Raw genomic sequence first — 17,106 nt, forward strand, 5'->3', positions numbered from 1 at the left:
TCCAGAAACACAGTCTGGGCAAGGTCGGGCTTCAGAGCAGCACCTGAGTGCCCATCCCGGGGAAGGCAGGACCAAAGCTACATTCCCAGCTTCAAATACCAGCTCTGTCACCTTTGTATAACCTCAAGCAGCCCACTAATTCTTTCATTTCCTCATCTAAAACAATGGGATAAAATGAGTAGATATCTTATTGGAATGTTGTAAAGAGCAAGTGAGTCCCTATATGGGAGAGCCCCCAGAACAGTGCCAATAATACACGCTCAATAAATATTCATGATTTTTTACTGGGAACTGCCTTCTTGGGTCGAGGTAAGTTTTCCCACCAGAGTCTGTGGATTCAGAACCTCTTCAGACCTCTGTGCTAGAATACACAGGCCTGCTAAAGGTGAAAGGTCGAGAAAGGACAGCTGAAGGCCGACACGTGTGGCCTGTCACAAAGGTGTAACACGTACACAGAGGCACTGCTTCCAACCCTTTGGCCCTGTGCTGACAGTGTCTGACCAGGCAATGTCTAACGCCATCCAGGATCCTTAAGTGTTTTCTCTTATGCCAAAAACTGGCTTCTTGTTCTATTCCCAGAACCCTGCGGAGTCTCTGTTGGCTGTGGGAAGTTTTGATCACGTCCAGGTAGAATATTCTATTATAGCAATGATATTCACTTAAGGACATTAAAAACATGCAAAGAACTTCGAAAGTCAGAGCAAAGAAAATCACAGTTGCAACAATGGTGGGTGAGTACACTGATACATGAACACAGCTCAGGAGCGTCCACCAGCCAGGGGTGCATGTTGGGTACTGGACGCACATGTGGAGACGTATTCTCAAATTCTGTATTTCATTCCCTCCGTGCTCAAGAAGCAAGAGAGAGCATACTTTAAAATGCTGGTATTGTGGTTTCAATCGTGTTCCCCCAAAATACGTATTGAAGTCCTAATCTCTAGAATGTGTGGATGTGGCCTTATTTGGAAATAGGGTCATTGTGGATGTGATCACTTAGGAAGAGGCCATAATATATTGGAGTGGGCCTTAGATCCAATGACTGGATTTCATAAGGAGAGAGATTTGGAGATTTCTAGAAGCATACAGAGAGAAGGAGGCCACGTGGTGACAGAGGCAGGCACTGGAGTTACTCTTCTCAGCATGACTGCCAACACCGCCACCACTTCCATGACCACGTCCATTACTGCTAATGTTACTATGACGACAGTGCAGGCCTCCACTGCCTGCTAAGGTGTACCTTATCCTACAATCCAGGGAGGGGTGGAAGATTCCTGAGAAACAAGTTATAGGATCTTCCTCTCCTCCTCCCTTCCTTCCACAAATTTTTTTGGAGCACCCACTCATGCCAGACATGGTGCTAGGTGCTGGGGACCCGTTGATGCATGACACAGACAAGGGCTCATCCTCACAAAGCTTATGGTTGTTGGGTGGGAGGTAGTTATGCAGGGGTGTCAGTTCTCTGACTGGGGACTAGAGGGCGCTAGCGCACATCGGAGGGACAGTTAATCTAGCTTGAGGGAAGCTAGGTGGGCTTCCTGGAGGAAGTGATGGCTAAACTGAGACCTTGGGGAGAAGGGACAACAGGCTACAAGGAGAAGATACGTTGGCAGAGGAATTGGTATGAGTCAAGGCTGGGAGGAGGAGTGGAAGGCCTATTTGAGGAACACAGGTGCTGTAAAACTCTTCACTGACTTCCCTTGCCTAACCCATCAGGGTCTCCACTCCCCTCCATAAATCACTTTGACCAACACTCACAGCACACCCAAAGCTCAGGCTGGTAGGCTGCTCTCTAGAACACCCACAGAGTCATATACTTGCTAAGATCAGGTCTGGATGCCCTCCACCTGTTTCTGCCAGTTGTATTTGTTAGTTATACTTTGTTCATTAAAGATTGCACAAACTAATGCCATATGAAAATCAAAAAAAAGGAGAAACGCTGTTCCTATAAAAAATAACACAGTGCTTTAAAATTTTTTCAAACAAGGCAAATCACTAAAAACAAAAACAAAAAAAAACCCTGCAGTTGAAATAGGTATGGGCAAGACGTCTATAAAAGATAAGAAAGAATTGTAAAAATCCAAAAGGATTCTACACTTAGTTTCTTGGGTCACTTTAAAGAAGTTCCATCTGGACATGGAAGCAACAGGTGGGAGCGATGATAGCGTGAGGTCAGTGACACAGACAGAGTCTGCTCCGTGAGCCCCAAAGGCAGAGAAAGACCTGGCATCACAAACCTGTGGAATGGGTGATCGCCAACATGCCCGAAATGAAAGTGTGGGGTTTGAACTACGTATGTCATTTCTGTGGGTATTTTTTCCAGCAGTTACTAACCTCTTCCCTTGACCAAGCGATTACTGTAAATAATTCAGCAGATCTGGACCTGGGGCTCAGGGGGCCGGGCATGGTTAGGATGGCGATGGTGATGGAGCCTCGGCTGGGTGAGTGCCCCCAAGGTGCAGTGAGGAGAGGGGACAGGGAGAGGACAGGCAGCAGAGCGCACGACTGCAGTGAGAGACTGAGGGAGTGTGGAGTTTGCCAGGGCTGCCGTAACAAGGTGCCATGCACCTAGCTCTGTGGCAACGGCTCCCACAACAGAAATCAATCATCTCAGGCTTCCAGAGGCCAAGGTGTGGAGGGCCAGGTTCTCTCCCTGAGGGCAGGACCTGTTCCTGGCACCTATCCCAGCTCCTGGGAGCTCCTTGGCTTAGAGAGCATAACCCCAGCCCTCACAAGGCCGCATGGCGTCTCCCCATGTGCATGTCTGTCTCCAAGTTTCCCCCTTTTATAGGGACACCAGTGATTAGATCAGGGGCCACCTTGCTCCAGCACAATCTCATCTTTTTTTTTTTTTAACATCTTTATTGGAGTATAATTGCTTTAAAATAGTGTGTTAGTTTCTGCTTTATAACAAAATGAATCAGCTATACATATACATATATCCCCATATCCCCTCCCTCTTGCGTCTCCCTCCCACCCTCCCTATCCCACCCCTCTAGGTGGTCACAAACCACCTAGCTGATCTCCCTGTGCTATGCGGCTGCTTCCCACTAGCTATCTATTTTACATTTGGTAGTGTGTATATGTCCATGCCACTCTCGCACTTTGTCCCAGCTTACCCTTCCCCCTCCCCGTGTCCTCAAGTCCATTCTCTATGTCTGCGCCTTTATTCCTGTCCCACCCCTAGGTTCTTCAGAACCTTTTTTTTTTTAGATTCCATGTGTATGTGTTAGCATACAGTATTTTTCTCTTTCTGACTTACTCTGTATCTCTAGGTCCATCCACCTCACTACAAATAACTCAATTTCATTTCTTTTTATGGCTGAGTAATATTCCATCGTATATATATGCCACATCTTCTTTATCCATTCATCTGTCGATGGACACTTAGGTTGCTTCCATGTCCTGGCTATTGTAAATAGAGCTGCAATGGACACTGTGGTACATGACTCTTTTTGAATTATGGTTTTCTCAGGGTATATGCCCAGTAGTGGGATTGCTGGGTCGTATGGTAGTTCTATTTTTAGTTTTTTAAGGAACCTCCATACTGTTCTCCACAGTGGCTGTATCAATTTACATTCCCACCAACAGTGCAAGAGGGTTCCCTTTTCTCCACACCCTCCCCAGCATTTATTGTTTGTAGATTTTTTGATGATGGCCATTCTGACTGGTGTGAGGTGATACCTCATTGTAGTTTTGATTTGCATTTCTCTAATGGTTAGTGATGTTGAGCATCCTTTCATGTGTTTGTTGGCAGTCTGTATATCTTCTTTGGAGAAATGTCTCTTTAGGTCTTCTGCCCATTTTTGCATTGGGTTGTTCGGTTTTTTGATATTGAGCTGCATGAGCTGCTTGTAAATTTTGGAGATTAATCCTTTGTCAGTTGCTTCATTTGCAAATATTTCCTCCCATCCTGAGGGTTGTCTTTTCATCTTGTTTATGGTCTCCTTTGCTGCAGTGCAATCTCATCTTAACCAGTTAATTACATCTGCCACGACTCCATTTCCAAATAAGGTCTCATTCTGAGGTACAGAGGGCTGGGGCTCAGCATAAGAATTTTGGGGGGATACCATCCAGCCCATAACAGGGAGGTAGGAAGGAGGAAAACAAGCTGAGCGTGGTGTCACCGAGGTTAGAAGTCCCCTCTGGAGCCCTCTCATCCTTGCTCTTCCAGGACAGCACTGGTCCTAAGTGTGCTAAGCGTGGCCCCAGCCCCGCCCATCTACTGGCCCTAATGATGGTTTTCTTCTCAAGACTGCTGTGGACCACTGGTGGGAACCAAGGTCCGGACTACCCCTGGCTCCCAGGTCCTCTCGTCAAGCAGAGAGTCAAAACTGAACCACAAAGGGAAGGTTCTCTCCAACCTCTCAGCCTTTTTTTTTTCTGTGTCTCATTTTATTTCCTGTAAATCAAACTGGTTGAAAAGAAGCAACAAGTATTCCCAGGCCGAGCACTTTTCTGCACAGTACATTGCACAGGAGAAGCCCCAAGCACAGTCGCTTATGACTGAAAATAATTTCTCTCAAAAGCCTCATGCAGAGTCACAGAAAAAGCCAGCATACCCTCCGTGCTCCTTAAAGAGGTACAGATAGTAAAACCGTAATAAACCCTGCATATGGACCCCAGGTCTACAGCCCAGGTCCTCCTTCCCACTGTGGTATCAGGGAAGAAGCAGAGGACAGTCAATGGGGCAGTCATGTTTGAGAGCAGCTCTGGGGGCCACTTCGGTGACAGAACAGGCTGTGCCCAGGAGTCTCAGTGAGGTGTGGGGGTTATTAAGGCTCCTTCAAGTCTATCCACTCACTGTCCTTCAGGACTGAGGTTTTGCTGACAATCGGTTAGAAACACCGATGACGATACTGATAAAGATGCTTCCCTGCCAGCCTCCTGCTGCTGGGGGGACGGAGGGTTCTAGTCTTTTAATAAAGAACAAAAGTTCTGGGGGTGGGGGGGCGGTTCCCTGGTGGCCTAGTGGTTAGGATTCTGGGCTTTCACTGCTGTGGCCTGGGTTCAATCCCTGGTCGGGGAACTGAGATCCTATAAGCCGCGTGGCACAGCCAAAAAGAAAAAAAATAAAAGTTCTGGGAGTAGAAATGCGTGCTTGGGAAGAGGGAGATGTTTCAGGGAACCTCACAGAAGATGCCTGACATCTATCGAATTGCACGGAGAGAGAAAAGGCGATGACATATTTCTTCTTTCTAGAAGGCCCGTCCAGAGTTGGTAACTAGCTGTTTTGTTTTTTGGAACGTGCCACTTCCTCCAACTCATTTTTCAAACTAAACTAAGCTGACAGATCGGAACTGATGAGATGACAAACGAGGTTGTAATTTAGTTATGACCCATTCGCCCAGTTCCCTCCAAAATTTTCAATACAAAAATGAAAGGCTACAGCTTGACTTCAGTTACTGTACTTTTTTTTTTTTTTAACTATCTTACTTTACATAGTAGATAAAAGCTGCGGGAATCTTTCATATTTTTGTTTTTCCTACTGAGTTCACCCTTTAAAGAGACAGCCCTCGAGCTCGATGCTCTGTCCATCATCTGAAATCTTTTTAAGTCTCTGAACACTCCTGTCAAGGGATGAGACAGACCAGTCCACTCACTGCAAAGAGCACTTCTCTGCCTGTTCAGAACGCAGTGATTCTCACGGCAGACCCAGGAGGGGGCACTTCCAGTGCAAGTGGCAGCCATCGCTTGTGCTCAAGGCAGACATTCGAAAACCAGATGACTTCAAAAGGATGCAAAGTAATGCCTCAGGGAGGGTGATGTCCACTTGAAACCAGAGCTCTTGTCTTCCACTGCTCTCAAAGACAAGCGCCCAGAGGAAAGGTCCTGTCCTGACAGGACCATGAGGGTCACCGGACATAATGTGTCTTTGGCCGGTGGCTAGTCTTCAGTCTTCACGCTCACCTTCCATTCTGATGACCCAGATCTACCTGGCCAGCAATCAGCTCTCTGTTGGCACTAGCTAGCCTCATAACGGTTGTCATTTTCAAGGGTGTCTCCTCCCCGAGGGCCGAGATCTGTCTTTACTTCCGGTTAACCCAGGAGACTCGGGGGCCCCCGGTGCCCCCTGTGAAGATGCAGATCAGTGTGAATGGTGACTGGCTCTTCTCTACTAACCAAGCGGCAGTTCCCAGTCCCCAACCACCATCCTCAGGAGGTTCAATGGCCCCCTCCAGACGCTAAGGCAGGGGGTCCTGGACTCCTCTCTGTCATGACAAAGGGTTTGCTTATACATGTGTGAACAGTTTTTGAAAGAACTCAGGTCATTTCTGAACTTCGTATCAAAATGAATTCACTTTTAGAAGACAATACACTATACACACACCCCCTCTAATTTTCTATAAGAATAAGGTTACCAAAGAAGATCCATGGGACTTCCTTGGCAGTCCAGTGGTGAAGACTTCGCCTTCCAATGCAAGGCGTGCGGGTTCGATCCCTGGTCGGGGAGCTGAGATCCCACGTGCCTCGGGGCCAAAATAACCAAGGCATAGAACAGAGGCAGTATTGTAACAAATTCAATAAAGACTTAAAAAAACAAAACAAAAAAAAAACAAAAAAAGAAGACCTGTGATGCTTGCCCTTGATTTTTGGTTGGCCAGAGTTCTGATCAAAGCCAAGCCAGAGCACGTCAGTCGTCTGCCTAGCACCCTCCATAGCTCCCATCTCACTCACGGTGAAAGCGGACATCTTCACGATTCACCCTCCCAGGACTCCTCAGGGTGCATCTCTCCCTCCTCTCTCCCTCTTTTCCACCCACACGGCTTTCCTATGGTTCCCCAGGCACAGCCCTTGCGTTCCGACCTCAGCACCTCTGCAACTGTCCATCTACCCTGAACGCTCTTCCCTGCTGGGACCACACGGGGCTGGCTCCCTCACCTCCTCCCCACGTCTGCTCAAAGGTCTCTCCATCAGTGGAATCTTGCCCCAGCACATGCCCTGCCCCCACCTCAGCAGCTTCAGTTTTCCTCCAGAGCACAGCTATCCCATCTCTGGTAAGACACACTTACTTGTCTATCATCTGCCTCCCCGACTAGCCTGTAACTCCATGAGACAGGATCACGGCTTTACGCACAGATACATCTCATCACTTAAAAGAGTCCCAGTGCAGAGCAGAGGTCAGCACCTAGGCGCTGGAAAGACTGAACACAGGCTATCACTGCATTCTTCATAGTTAAGGGACTGCTTTCTTAGGTGCCGTCTATCCAGATGCACTTGTCTCCTTCCAGAGAAATGGCTATTTACACACAGGCGGTTCAATGGAATGAGGCGGAATGGTTATTCCCATTGGCTATGTGCCATGCCTCCTACCCTCCGTGGGGAGGGGGGCTTGGAAAATCCTAGTCCAACAATGGGGCCGTCCTAATACAAATCCAGCGTCCTAAAACGTGACATTCGTGCAGATCGAAGCTCGCTCGACAGATGCGACTGACCCTGGCTGGGTGCAAAAGTGATACATTTCTGGGATGCTATCTCCTTCTATCAGGACGAGCTACGTCAGCTCACTCTGTAGCGACCTCACATCGTTAGCCTCTATGGAGCACACTGTTTAAAACCTAAATTCCGAGATATTTTTCACATGAACCTCTGAGAAGTCTGTACCCTGTCCTGTAATTGATCATCTGCCTCTGTTACATTTATCCCTGCTAAGTTTAACCTCGGGGAGCCGTTGAAGGAACCGAGCCTTCGTTCTCCGCTATAACAGTCTCCTCCTGCTTTTGGTCTTCCACGTGGGCCACCACGAGGCTGACTGGCCTTCAGGCTGCAGAGGAGATGATGCTCAAGGGCATACCACGTGCTCTTCCTCCCAAGCTCCCTTCAGGCTGACGAAGCTTGGCTAACACACTCCAGCTGCCTGCAGGCTCTCCAGCTGCACAGTCACCCAGCATCCCTGGGAGATGCCATAATACGGAACCGTCTACTGTTCTGCTGAAATCAAGAAATGTCAATGTGGAGGTCCTCTAATTTACTAGCCTAGTTATTCCATCAATAAGGAGATGAAGTTAACATGACTCTTTCTCAGTGAAGCCATGTTGGCTGTGGCTACTTCCGTTCTTTCCTAAAAGCACACAAACCAGCTGTTTAACAGTCCATTCCAGAACTCTGCCAGCAATCAGCTCTAGGCTTGCTGGTTTACGATTATTAGAACTTATCCTCTGCTACCACCTCAGTCTCTTTTTGACTTTTTTTTTTTTGGCTGTGTTCATTGCTGCATGTTGGCTTCCTATAGTTGTGGGGAGCGGGGGCTACTCTTCATTGTGGTGCGCGGGCTTCTCACTGCGGTGGCTTCTCCTGTTGTGGAGCGTGGGCTCTAGGCACACAGGCTTCAGTAGTTGTGGCACGCGGCTCAGTAGTTGTGGCTCACAGGCTCTAGAGCACAGGCTCATTAATTGTGGCACACGGGCTTAGTTGCTCCGCGGCATGTGGGATCTTCCTGGACCAGGGATGAAACCCGTGACCCCTGTATCGGCAGGCAGATTCTTAACCACCGTGCCACCAGGGAAGTCCCTCTTTTTCACTTTTTAAAGGCAATGTGTGCCTGGCATTCAACTCAGGACTTCTTTTATTCTCCCCGGCACTTTAAAGATCATTTTTATTTCTAAATTCTTTCCATTCCCTGATCTAGTCCTGAAGACTGAAACATTCAGAATGTAAGGCCTCTCCATTCATTTATTCCACAAACACTTGCTGAGGACCTCCTGTGTGCCCAGCACCTTGCTTTGTTCAGTCTACATTTCTTCACAGTTCTACTTGTTAAAGATGCTGATGCTAGCCCAGCAGCTGACATCTACTCTGTCCTTGTACCATCAACCCCAAGAAGTTTACCATCCCTTTCCTCCCTCTTCTGAATATGGTTTTAAAAGCCCCATGGCTATCACTGGTGTTTTATTTTATTTTATTATGGCAAAATATATGTAATATAAAATATGCCATTTAACCACTTATAGGTGTACGAGTTTGTATCATCAAGTACGCGCACGATGTTGTGCAATCATCACCACTATCTGTTTCCAAAACTTTTCCACTGCCCCAAACAGAAACGCTGTCCCCCTTCCCCCAGGCCCTGGTAACCTCTAGTCGACTTCCTGCCTCTAGGGATTTACCTATTCTGGATATTTCGTATAAATGGAATCATATATTGTGTTTGGCCCTTTGGGTCTGGCTTATTTCTTTTTTTTTTTTTAATAAATTTATTTGTTTTTGGCTGCGTTGGGTCTTCATTGCTGCGCGCGGGCTTTCTCTAGCTGTGGTGAGCGGGGGCTACTCTTCGTTGCGATGGGCAGGCTTCTCATTGCGGTGGCTTCTCTTGTTGTGGAGCACCGGCTCTAGGCGTGTGGGCTCGGTAGTTGCGGCACTCAGGCTCAGTAGTTGTGGCTCACGGGCTCTAGAGCGCAGCCTCAGTAGTTGTGGCACACGGGCTTAGTTCCTCCGCTGCATGTGGGATCTTCCCGGACCAGGGCTTGAACCTGTGTCCCCTACATTGGCAGGTGGATTCTTAACCACTGCGTCACCAGGGAAGTCCCGTGTCTGGCTTATTTCAAACAGCATAATGTTTCTCAGGATTCATACACACTGTAGCAGGTATCAGTGGTTCATTCTTTTTTACGGCTGAATAATATTCCTCTGTATGTATATACCACTTTTGTTTATCCACAATCCGTTGATGGACACTTGGGTTGTTTCCACCTTTGGGCTATTGTGAATGATAATACCACGAACATTGATGTGAAAGTACCTGTTTGAATTCCTCTTTTCAATTTTTTAGGTACACCTGCCAGTGGAATTGCTGGGTCATATGGTAACTTTAGGTTTAACTTTTGGAGGAGCTGCCAAATTGTTTTCCATAGTGGCTGCACCATTTTACATTCCCACCAGCAACATATGAGGGTTCCAACTCGGAATCTGATGTCTGAATCTGGACTCCACCCCCCACCTTCTAGCCACGTGCTCTAGTTTCCTCCTTTGTAAACTGAAATGATGAGTGTTTTAGTTTCCTATGGCTGCAGTGATAAACTGCGACAAAGTTAGGGTCTTAAATCAACACAAAATTATCTTACAATTCTGGACGTCAGAACTCTGAAATGGGTCTCATGGGGCTAAAATCAAGGTGTCTGGAGCCGCTTCCCACTGGAGGCTTGAAAGGAGAATCTGTTTTCTTGCCTTTTCCAGCTTTGGGGCTGCCGCAGCCCTTGGTTCCTGGCCCCTTCCTCAGCCTTCAAAGCCAGCAATGGGCAGTTGAGTCCTTCTCACATCACATCACTCCAACACTGACTCTCCTGCCTCCCTCTTCTGCTCTTAAGGACCCTTGTGATTACACCGGGCCCACCCAGACAATCCAGGATAATCCTGCTGCTATTTTAAGGGCAGCTGATCAGCGATCTCAACTCCATCTGCAACTTTAAGTCCCCCTTGCCATGTACCTGACCTAGCCATGGGTCATGAGAATAGGACAGTGACATCTTTGGGGGACATTATTCTGCCCAACACAACAGTAGTAATACCTTCCTCATGAGGTTGTTTCGAGGATTATTTGTATTTCTAAAGTCTCTCCATCCCTCGAAATATAGTCCTGAAGACTGAACTCATTTAAAAGGTCTCTCCAGGGGGTGGAGAGAGGGGGAGTTGGGTGAAGGCAGTCAAAAGGTACACACTTCCAGTTATGAGATAAATAAGTACTAGGGATGAAATGTACAACATGATAAATATAATTAACACTGCCGTGTGTTACGTATGAAAGTTGTTAAGACTGGATCCTGGGAGGTCTCATCACAAGGAAAAAAACACGTTTTTGCTTTTTCTTTTACTTTGAATCTATATGAGATGATGGATGTTTCCTAAACTTATTGGAGTAACCATTTCATAATGCGTATAAGTTACATGATTATGTTGTACACCTTAAACTTATACAGCGCTGTAAGTCAATTATAGCTCAATAAAACTGGAAGAAACATAAAATAGAAGGTCTCTGCCTTAATTTACTCAACAAATACCCATTGAGATGAGTGAGTGAAACAAAGCCTATGAGGTACTTCGAGCCTGGTACCCAGGAAGCACTCACTAAATGTTACCCATCATCACTTTATGTTACTCTTAGTTTTATAATCCCTTTTGGCAATAGGGATGCAGCCACAAGAATCCACTTCTCAGTCTGAACCTTCTGAGATCTGTCTTCCTAAAACCCAGACAAGCATTGCTTTCTTTTCATGACTATCAAGTCCAACAAGGCCTCCCCATCACCAGCCCATCTTCGATTTAGGCAGAAGTAGACCTAGAGGGTGACAGCTCCCTCACCACCTGCCCCACCTGCTGGGAGATGAAACACCTGCCAGCCAGGGAGGAACCCATCATGTCATCTGGTTCTAACAGCGGAGCTAAAGCTCCCACCATGGAATTTGTAGTCTGTGTCCAGGCTCTGTCCTTCTTCGCTCCTCCCGCCTGAGGGTCTGCAGCCAGAGTCCCACACGCTCTCAGCATGGTTCTCTGCTCTTGATCCGACGCAAAGCCTTCTGGCTGGTCCCCAGTGCCAGCCTCATAGAATGCACCGATTCCAGACAGAGGAAGACGGTTCTCACTTAAAGCGGGCTCCATCCTCCATCGGAGCCACACCTTCTAAGGAAGAGGCTCACCTCTGCTTCTCGTGCCGTTGGACTTGGTCTAATGTCACAGAATGAAGTGGGTGAGCACGGACCGGCTGGGGCCCCAAGGTTTATTTCTAAGTAGCTACCTTAATATTACGGATCATGAGGTTAACTTGGACTTTTTGTTTCGTCAGTGACACAAGTATTGTCTTTTATTGTATTTGCTTCTCAGTTTTAATATTTTTTTTCCCTTTCTATCTCAAAAATTTGCTTAAAACTCTCAGTCAGGTCAGGCTAGAACCTTATAACAGATGCTCTACTCATTTCCCACGCCGCGCTCTAGTCCTTGCTGAGACCGGAGCCCAAGTCCCCCTTGACGCCAGTGCCCCATGGTCAGCAGGCTTGGAGGCGGGGGAACCTCAGCACCAAGGTCTTCGGGTCCAGAACAGGGAGCGGGCCCTGGGTTCGGCCTGCTGTCCAGGAGGCTGGTCTGTGCTGCCCCGAGGTCACAAGGAGACTCTGGAGCTGGGCAGAGCTGTGAGCGGGCAGAAGTCGGCGCTGGAGTAGGGGCAAGCCTGCCCAGCTGGGAGGATGCCTCCCACGGGCCTGGGGGGCTAAGCAGGCCCCCTTTCAGTCTGTCTTCCCCGGCACAGGAAGAGGCGGACGCACCAGTGCTCAGGCCACTCTGTTCTCAGTCCAGACCTTTGAAGTGCTTTAGTGAACATCTCCAGGCTTCTCAGTAAAGCCTCTTTCCTCCCAACACGGCAGGCAAACCCGAGTCAAGTGGCTCCCATGTGGGCTGCAGGAAGGCCCCCTTTGGTGTGGTGTTGTGTGTGTACCCCGCACGCCCGAGGCGGGAGCATCGGAGACCCCCAGGCATCGCCCCGGTCCCTCCCTCCCGAGAGCATGTCCAGGCCCCCTGCTACCCACCACCGCAGCTCTGAGCTCATCCCCGTCCCAGGCCACCTCCAGCAGGACGACCTCACGCCTGCTGCCCGGCTGCGGTGGGTCCCCTCCCCCCCATTCATCAGCTCCTGACCACAATTTCCTCTGTCACCTCAGAAATCATAATTTCTTCCTGGTGCCCTCCTGAGTTTTTCTTTCATCTGTCTGAGAACAGTCCATCCCTGCTAATAAATCAACCAGAGGGAGGAAGGAGAGCATCTCTAGGCCTTTCATCTTCTCTGGTACCGAAAAAGCAGTTCTCACCTACGCAGGTACACCCGGCTGTCACCACTGCCTATATTATATATAGCCCGTGCTGAGAGCTTGCTTTTCTGCCCTAAAGCCCATTTCTTAGATCTCCAGATAAGCTAACAGTCCCTCCTGGTTCCCTCTGAAAATTCCCCAGCAGAACTGCCAGCAACCGCATGCTTTCTGGACTGTTGACGTTGTTCCAGGGTCAAGGGTGTGCCGGGGAAGGCGGCTTCGGAATATACTATACACTGGTGATCCCATTGGCCCAAATCTTTTATCAACTGCATCCTCTCACTACAAACCATGCCAGGTGATTGATTATCTGACTTTGCGTCCTCAACAGCATTGAGAAGTGGGGAATACCATTAATTTGGCCCCTTTTTGGTTTTGCCATTGATTTTATTTAGGAAGTCGAGGCTTTCTATGTTTATTTTATGGTTCAAGAGATTATGGACAAAAACACCAACATACATAAATGATGAATAATTATACTAAAAAGGGCAGAAGTAAGGTCTGGATTCAGTAAGAGCCACAAAAGAAAAGAAAAACACGGTGGTGAAATGAATAAGGCACAATAATTGTGACAGTGAGAGTCAGGGTGAGAGAAAGAGACTCAGGGTATTCTAGTTCACAGATGACAGTTGGGTTCATTTTAACTGAAAGCTCTGTACTTAAAATAGGAATACATACTGAGGACATAAAATTATTTGATGGGAGAGTTCAATTTGGCCATTCTAAAACGTTGAATAGCTATGTTCTCTATTCAAGTGAGGTTTAAAAACTTGAAGAAAACAAGTCTTTAAATACTGTAATTGTTAGTTATTCAGGTTGTACAGTGTATTTTACACCAAATTATAGTAATGCTGGGCCTTAATCATGCCATGAGTCTAACTTTTTAGCAGTTTTCATCTGGTATAGATTAGAGATTATTAGTGGGGCCCATATGAGCTTCTGTACATCAGGAGGAGATCAAACGAAATGGTCTTGGGACAGGAACTCTGCTCTGGGATGCGTCTCTAACTATGATCCAGGTCACAGGTTGGTGGAGAAGAGCCACCCCCAGGAGCACAGAGCATCAGGGGACCCCAAGAGGGCTTGCAGCCCTGTTCCCAGCGTTGCTGTGAGGCTGCCATGAATGGGCTTCGCCATTCAATTATAAGCAATGCCGGCAACAAGGATTCACATCCACTTGTCACCAGGAAGGTTTTAACACCAAGGTCATATACATTTAACCATCATTTTCATTTAACAGCCCTTTCCAAAAGAGCAACTCTTTGCTGGAGAAACACATGCTCTAGATGTACGTCAGCAGGCCCAGGAATCTGAATTGGCGCCCAGGGAGAATCTGCTGGCAAAGTCGTGATTCTCCCCTCTTAATGAAAATCAACAGAGAGCCAAACCCGACTTCAGGCGCAGATCTGGCAGGATATTGACTGACCAGAGCACAGAGCCCTGGTGAAAAAAGAAAACAAAACCCAAAAAAGCGGAAAAAGAAACAACAAAAAAAAACACCCAAAAAACTCAACTGTTTTTCTGTTCAAAATTTCCTAATAAAAATATATTTCAGTACTATTAATAATTCAGTTTTAGGGCTTCCCTGGTGGCACAGTGGTTGAGAGTCCGCCTGCCGATGCAGGGGACACGGGTTTGTGCCCCGGTCTGGGAGGATCCCACATGCTGCGGAGCGGCTGGGCCCGTGAGCCATGGCCGCTGAGCCTGCGCGTCTGGAGCCTGTGCTCCGCAACGGGAGAGGCCACAACAGTGAGAGGCCCGCGTACCGCCAAAAAAAAAAAAAAAAAAAAAAAATTCAGTTTTAGTTAGTCTAAAAAACTAAGCCTTTGGTTGCCATTAGAGAGCAGTATTTTCTATAAACTTCTATGGATGATTCTGGCAGGAGTGGGGTGGAAATAGTAGTCTGTTAGGGAAGGTTACATGAGATGCTGTTCATCTCAACAGCGGGCTTCACTCTGTGAGGTCTGGCCATTCAAAGGGTCCCCTCTTCCCTTCCCCACTGGACCCGCCCCCTCCTACAGCAGGATGGGGGCAGCTTTTGTTAGTATGATACCTGCCATTCCTGGTATCGTGTTGCCGCATATTCTTGATAAAATGAATCTTCTTAAAGTTCTTTGGTCTGGGCGAACCTGAGAGAGTACGACATCTGAAAAATAAAGCCATTTCGAAAACACAGTCAGTTGCCCGTGGACAGCTGAGACATCTCCACACAAAGACAGGAAGGAAAGACCAGACTCAAATGGTTTGAGTAACCCCAAGGATAATGAGGACTATATGGCTGGAAGCAAGGAAGCTTTAAAAAAAAAAAACCCAACGACAGACAACTTCCTCGATAATACTGATAATAATTTATATGGGTCTCTGAAGAGCCAGCTAATGAAAACTACTGTCATCAGTTACAATAACATAACCTACACGAATTCCAACGACATTATTTGTTCCTGTCATCTTAAAAAGAATCCTCCTGTATCAACACAGGTAATGGGAACAGAAAACTGTAAATTTAAAGAATCCAGAGGGGGAAAAAACACTGGAAAATTCAGTTTAAAAACAACCCCGAATGGTTTTTCTTCTGTAGCAGGACTCTGGCCTGAATTACCTGGACTACTGCCTCGACATTCAACTTGTCTCTGCCTGGAAGTCGCAGCTTTACTTTGAATGAGAATCAGAGACTGAGACCCAGCTAGTGGCTGTTGGTTTTTTTTTTTTAAAGATAAATTTTAAATAAATATTTGTTGAACAAATTGACTTGGATTCCAATTAATTTTTCCTAGAATATACAACATGTGTTTGCACTACAGGAATAACAGAACAGACCACAGGCTGAAAAGATCTTACTTGGGTATATTTTTTCAAAGGTACCTGGCAAATTCTAAGATACACAACTGCAATAACAACTAGGAAAAAAGCAAAAATCCCAGCAACTGAGAATCCGAAGTTTGGTGTTGTATTGAGAAAGGGAGCAATGACTTTTCTAGTTGGGTTTTTGCTACCAAATATTTTTGTTTACCTTTCCGACCATGGACCCCGATGGCTGGCTCCTGGCATCAGACGTGGGTGCCTGAGACCTTATGCTTCAGAGAGTGAGTTCCAGAGAAGTAGTGCCCGGCTTCCCCAAACCACACTAAGGTCCAGGTCATCACCCGAGTTCATTCACTTCTGAACTTTGAGGCTTCAGGTAAGAGAATAACAAGATGACCCAATGAGGAGGTACAGTTGAGGGCAGGTGGGGTGTGTGGGCCCATTGGTGGCAAAGGATTAGGGAATGGGCAGCATCACAGACCTGCCTAGCAGCTTGAATCTTACTCTCCTCCAAGGGCTCCCCCCGCCAAGGGAAATTGGGGGATAGCCCTGGGCTAGGCTAGGTGCACAGCTCCCAAACCCCCTTACCTGCCCTCAAGTAAGGGCCAGTCTTCCTACAAGCCCTTTCCCAGACAGTGCTGAAAATTATTTTTTTCCCCTTAAGAAACAGCACCTCAAAATGTAATTTAACTTGAAAAAAATATATAGTAAAGTGAATGAGTGCAGGTCAAAGCAAAGACATGGTAGCAGGTATCTGGTGGCTTTCATCAGGGAAACGGGGCTCCCTGGGCCTTGGATCTAGAGGAAGGAAGCCTCCCTGTCAGTCATGTCCATTCCACCGGAGCAGGGTTCACAGCACTCGGCCACAGCCTGAGTGGCCCTCCCAGCATCCACCACAAACTCACTACCAGCCCTAGTGACCTATCACTAGTAATATTTCAGATCCCTCCTTGGAAATGTTGTGAGGATTAAACGTGATGATTTCTACAAGAGCTTCATACAGTGTCAAGTGACACGTTCAAATACAAATATTCACATTCATACATATGTACACACACTCATATACACATTTCAAGTATGTGATTATTATTAAAACCTTTAACTACAAAGGGTGCATATTTTGTTACTGTTTGCCTCCTCTATTCTGAAAACCACAGCTCTTATTAAGGGTCCTGAATTCTTGGTTTTAAATAGATTCTTTTAAAGACGTGCAGAGGGACTTCCCTGGTGGCGCAGCGGTTAGGAATCTGCCTGCCAAGGCAGGGGACACGGGTTCGAGCTCTGGTCCGGGAAGACCCCACATGCCGTGGAGCAACTAAGCCCGTGCACCACAACACCACAACTACTGAGCCTGCGTCCCACAACTACTGAAGCCCATGCGCCTAGGGCCCGTGCTCTGCAACAAGAGAAGCCACTGCAATGAGAAGCCTGCGCACCACAACGAAGAGTAGCCCCCGCTCGCTGCAGCTAGAGAAAGCCCGTGCTCAGCAATGAAGACCCAACACAGCCAAAAATA

The 17,106-nt window shown here is 47.3% G+C and overlaps 1 protein-coding gene across 1 annotated transcript in view; it reads right to left on the reverse strand.

The window, feature by feature from the left end:
- The window catches only part of CABLES1 (Cdk5 and Abl enzyme substrate 1), a 107,427-nt gene that overhangs the window by 45,049 nt on the left and 45,272 nt on the right, over window positions 1-17,106 (reverse strand). The window contains exon 3 of the mRNA XM_060121777.1: window positions 14,842-14,934. Within this exon, the coding sequence (XP_059977760.1) occupies window positions 14,842-14,934 (93 nt within the window). The remainder of the gene's footprint in view (window positions 1-14,841; window positions 14,935-17,106) is intronic.

The sequence above is a fragment of the Lagenorhynchus albirostris genome, chromosome 14, assembly GCF_949774975.1.
Source record: "Lagenorhynchus albirostris chromosome 14, mLagAlb1.1, whole genome shotgun sequence".
NCBI classification, from domain to species: domain Eukaryota; kingdom Metazoa; phylum Chordata; class Mammalia; order Artiodactyla; family Delphinidae; genus Lagenorhynchus; species Lagenorhynchus albirostris.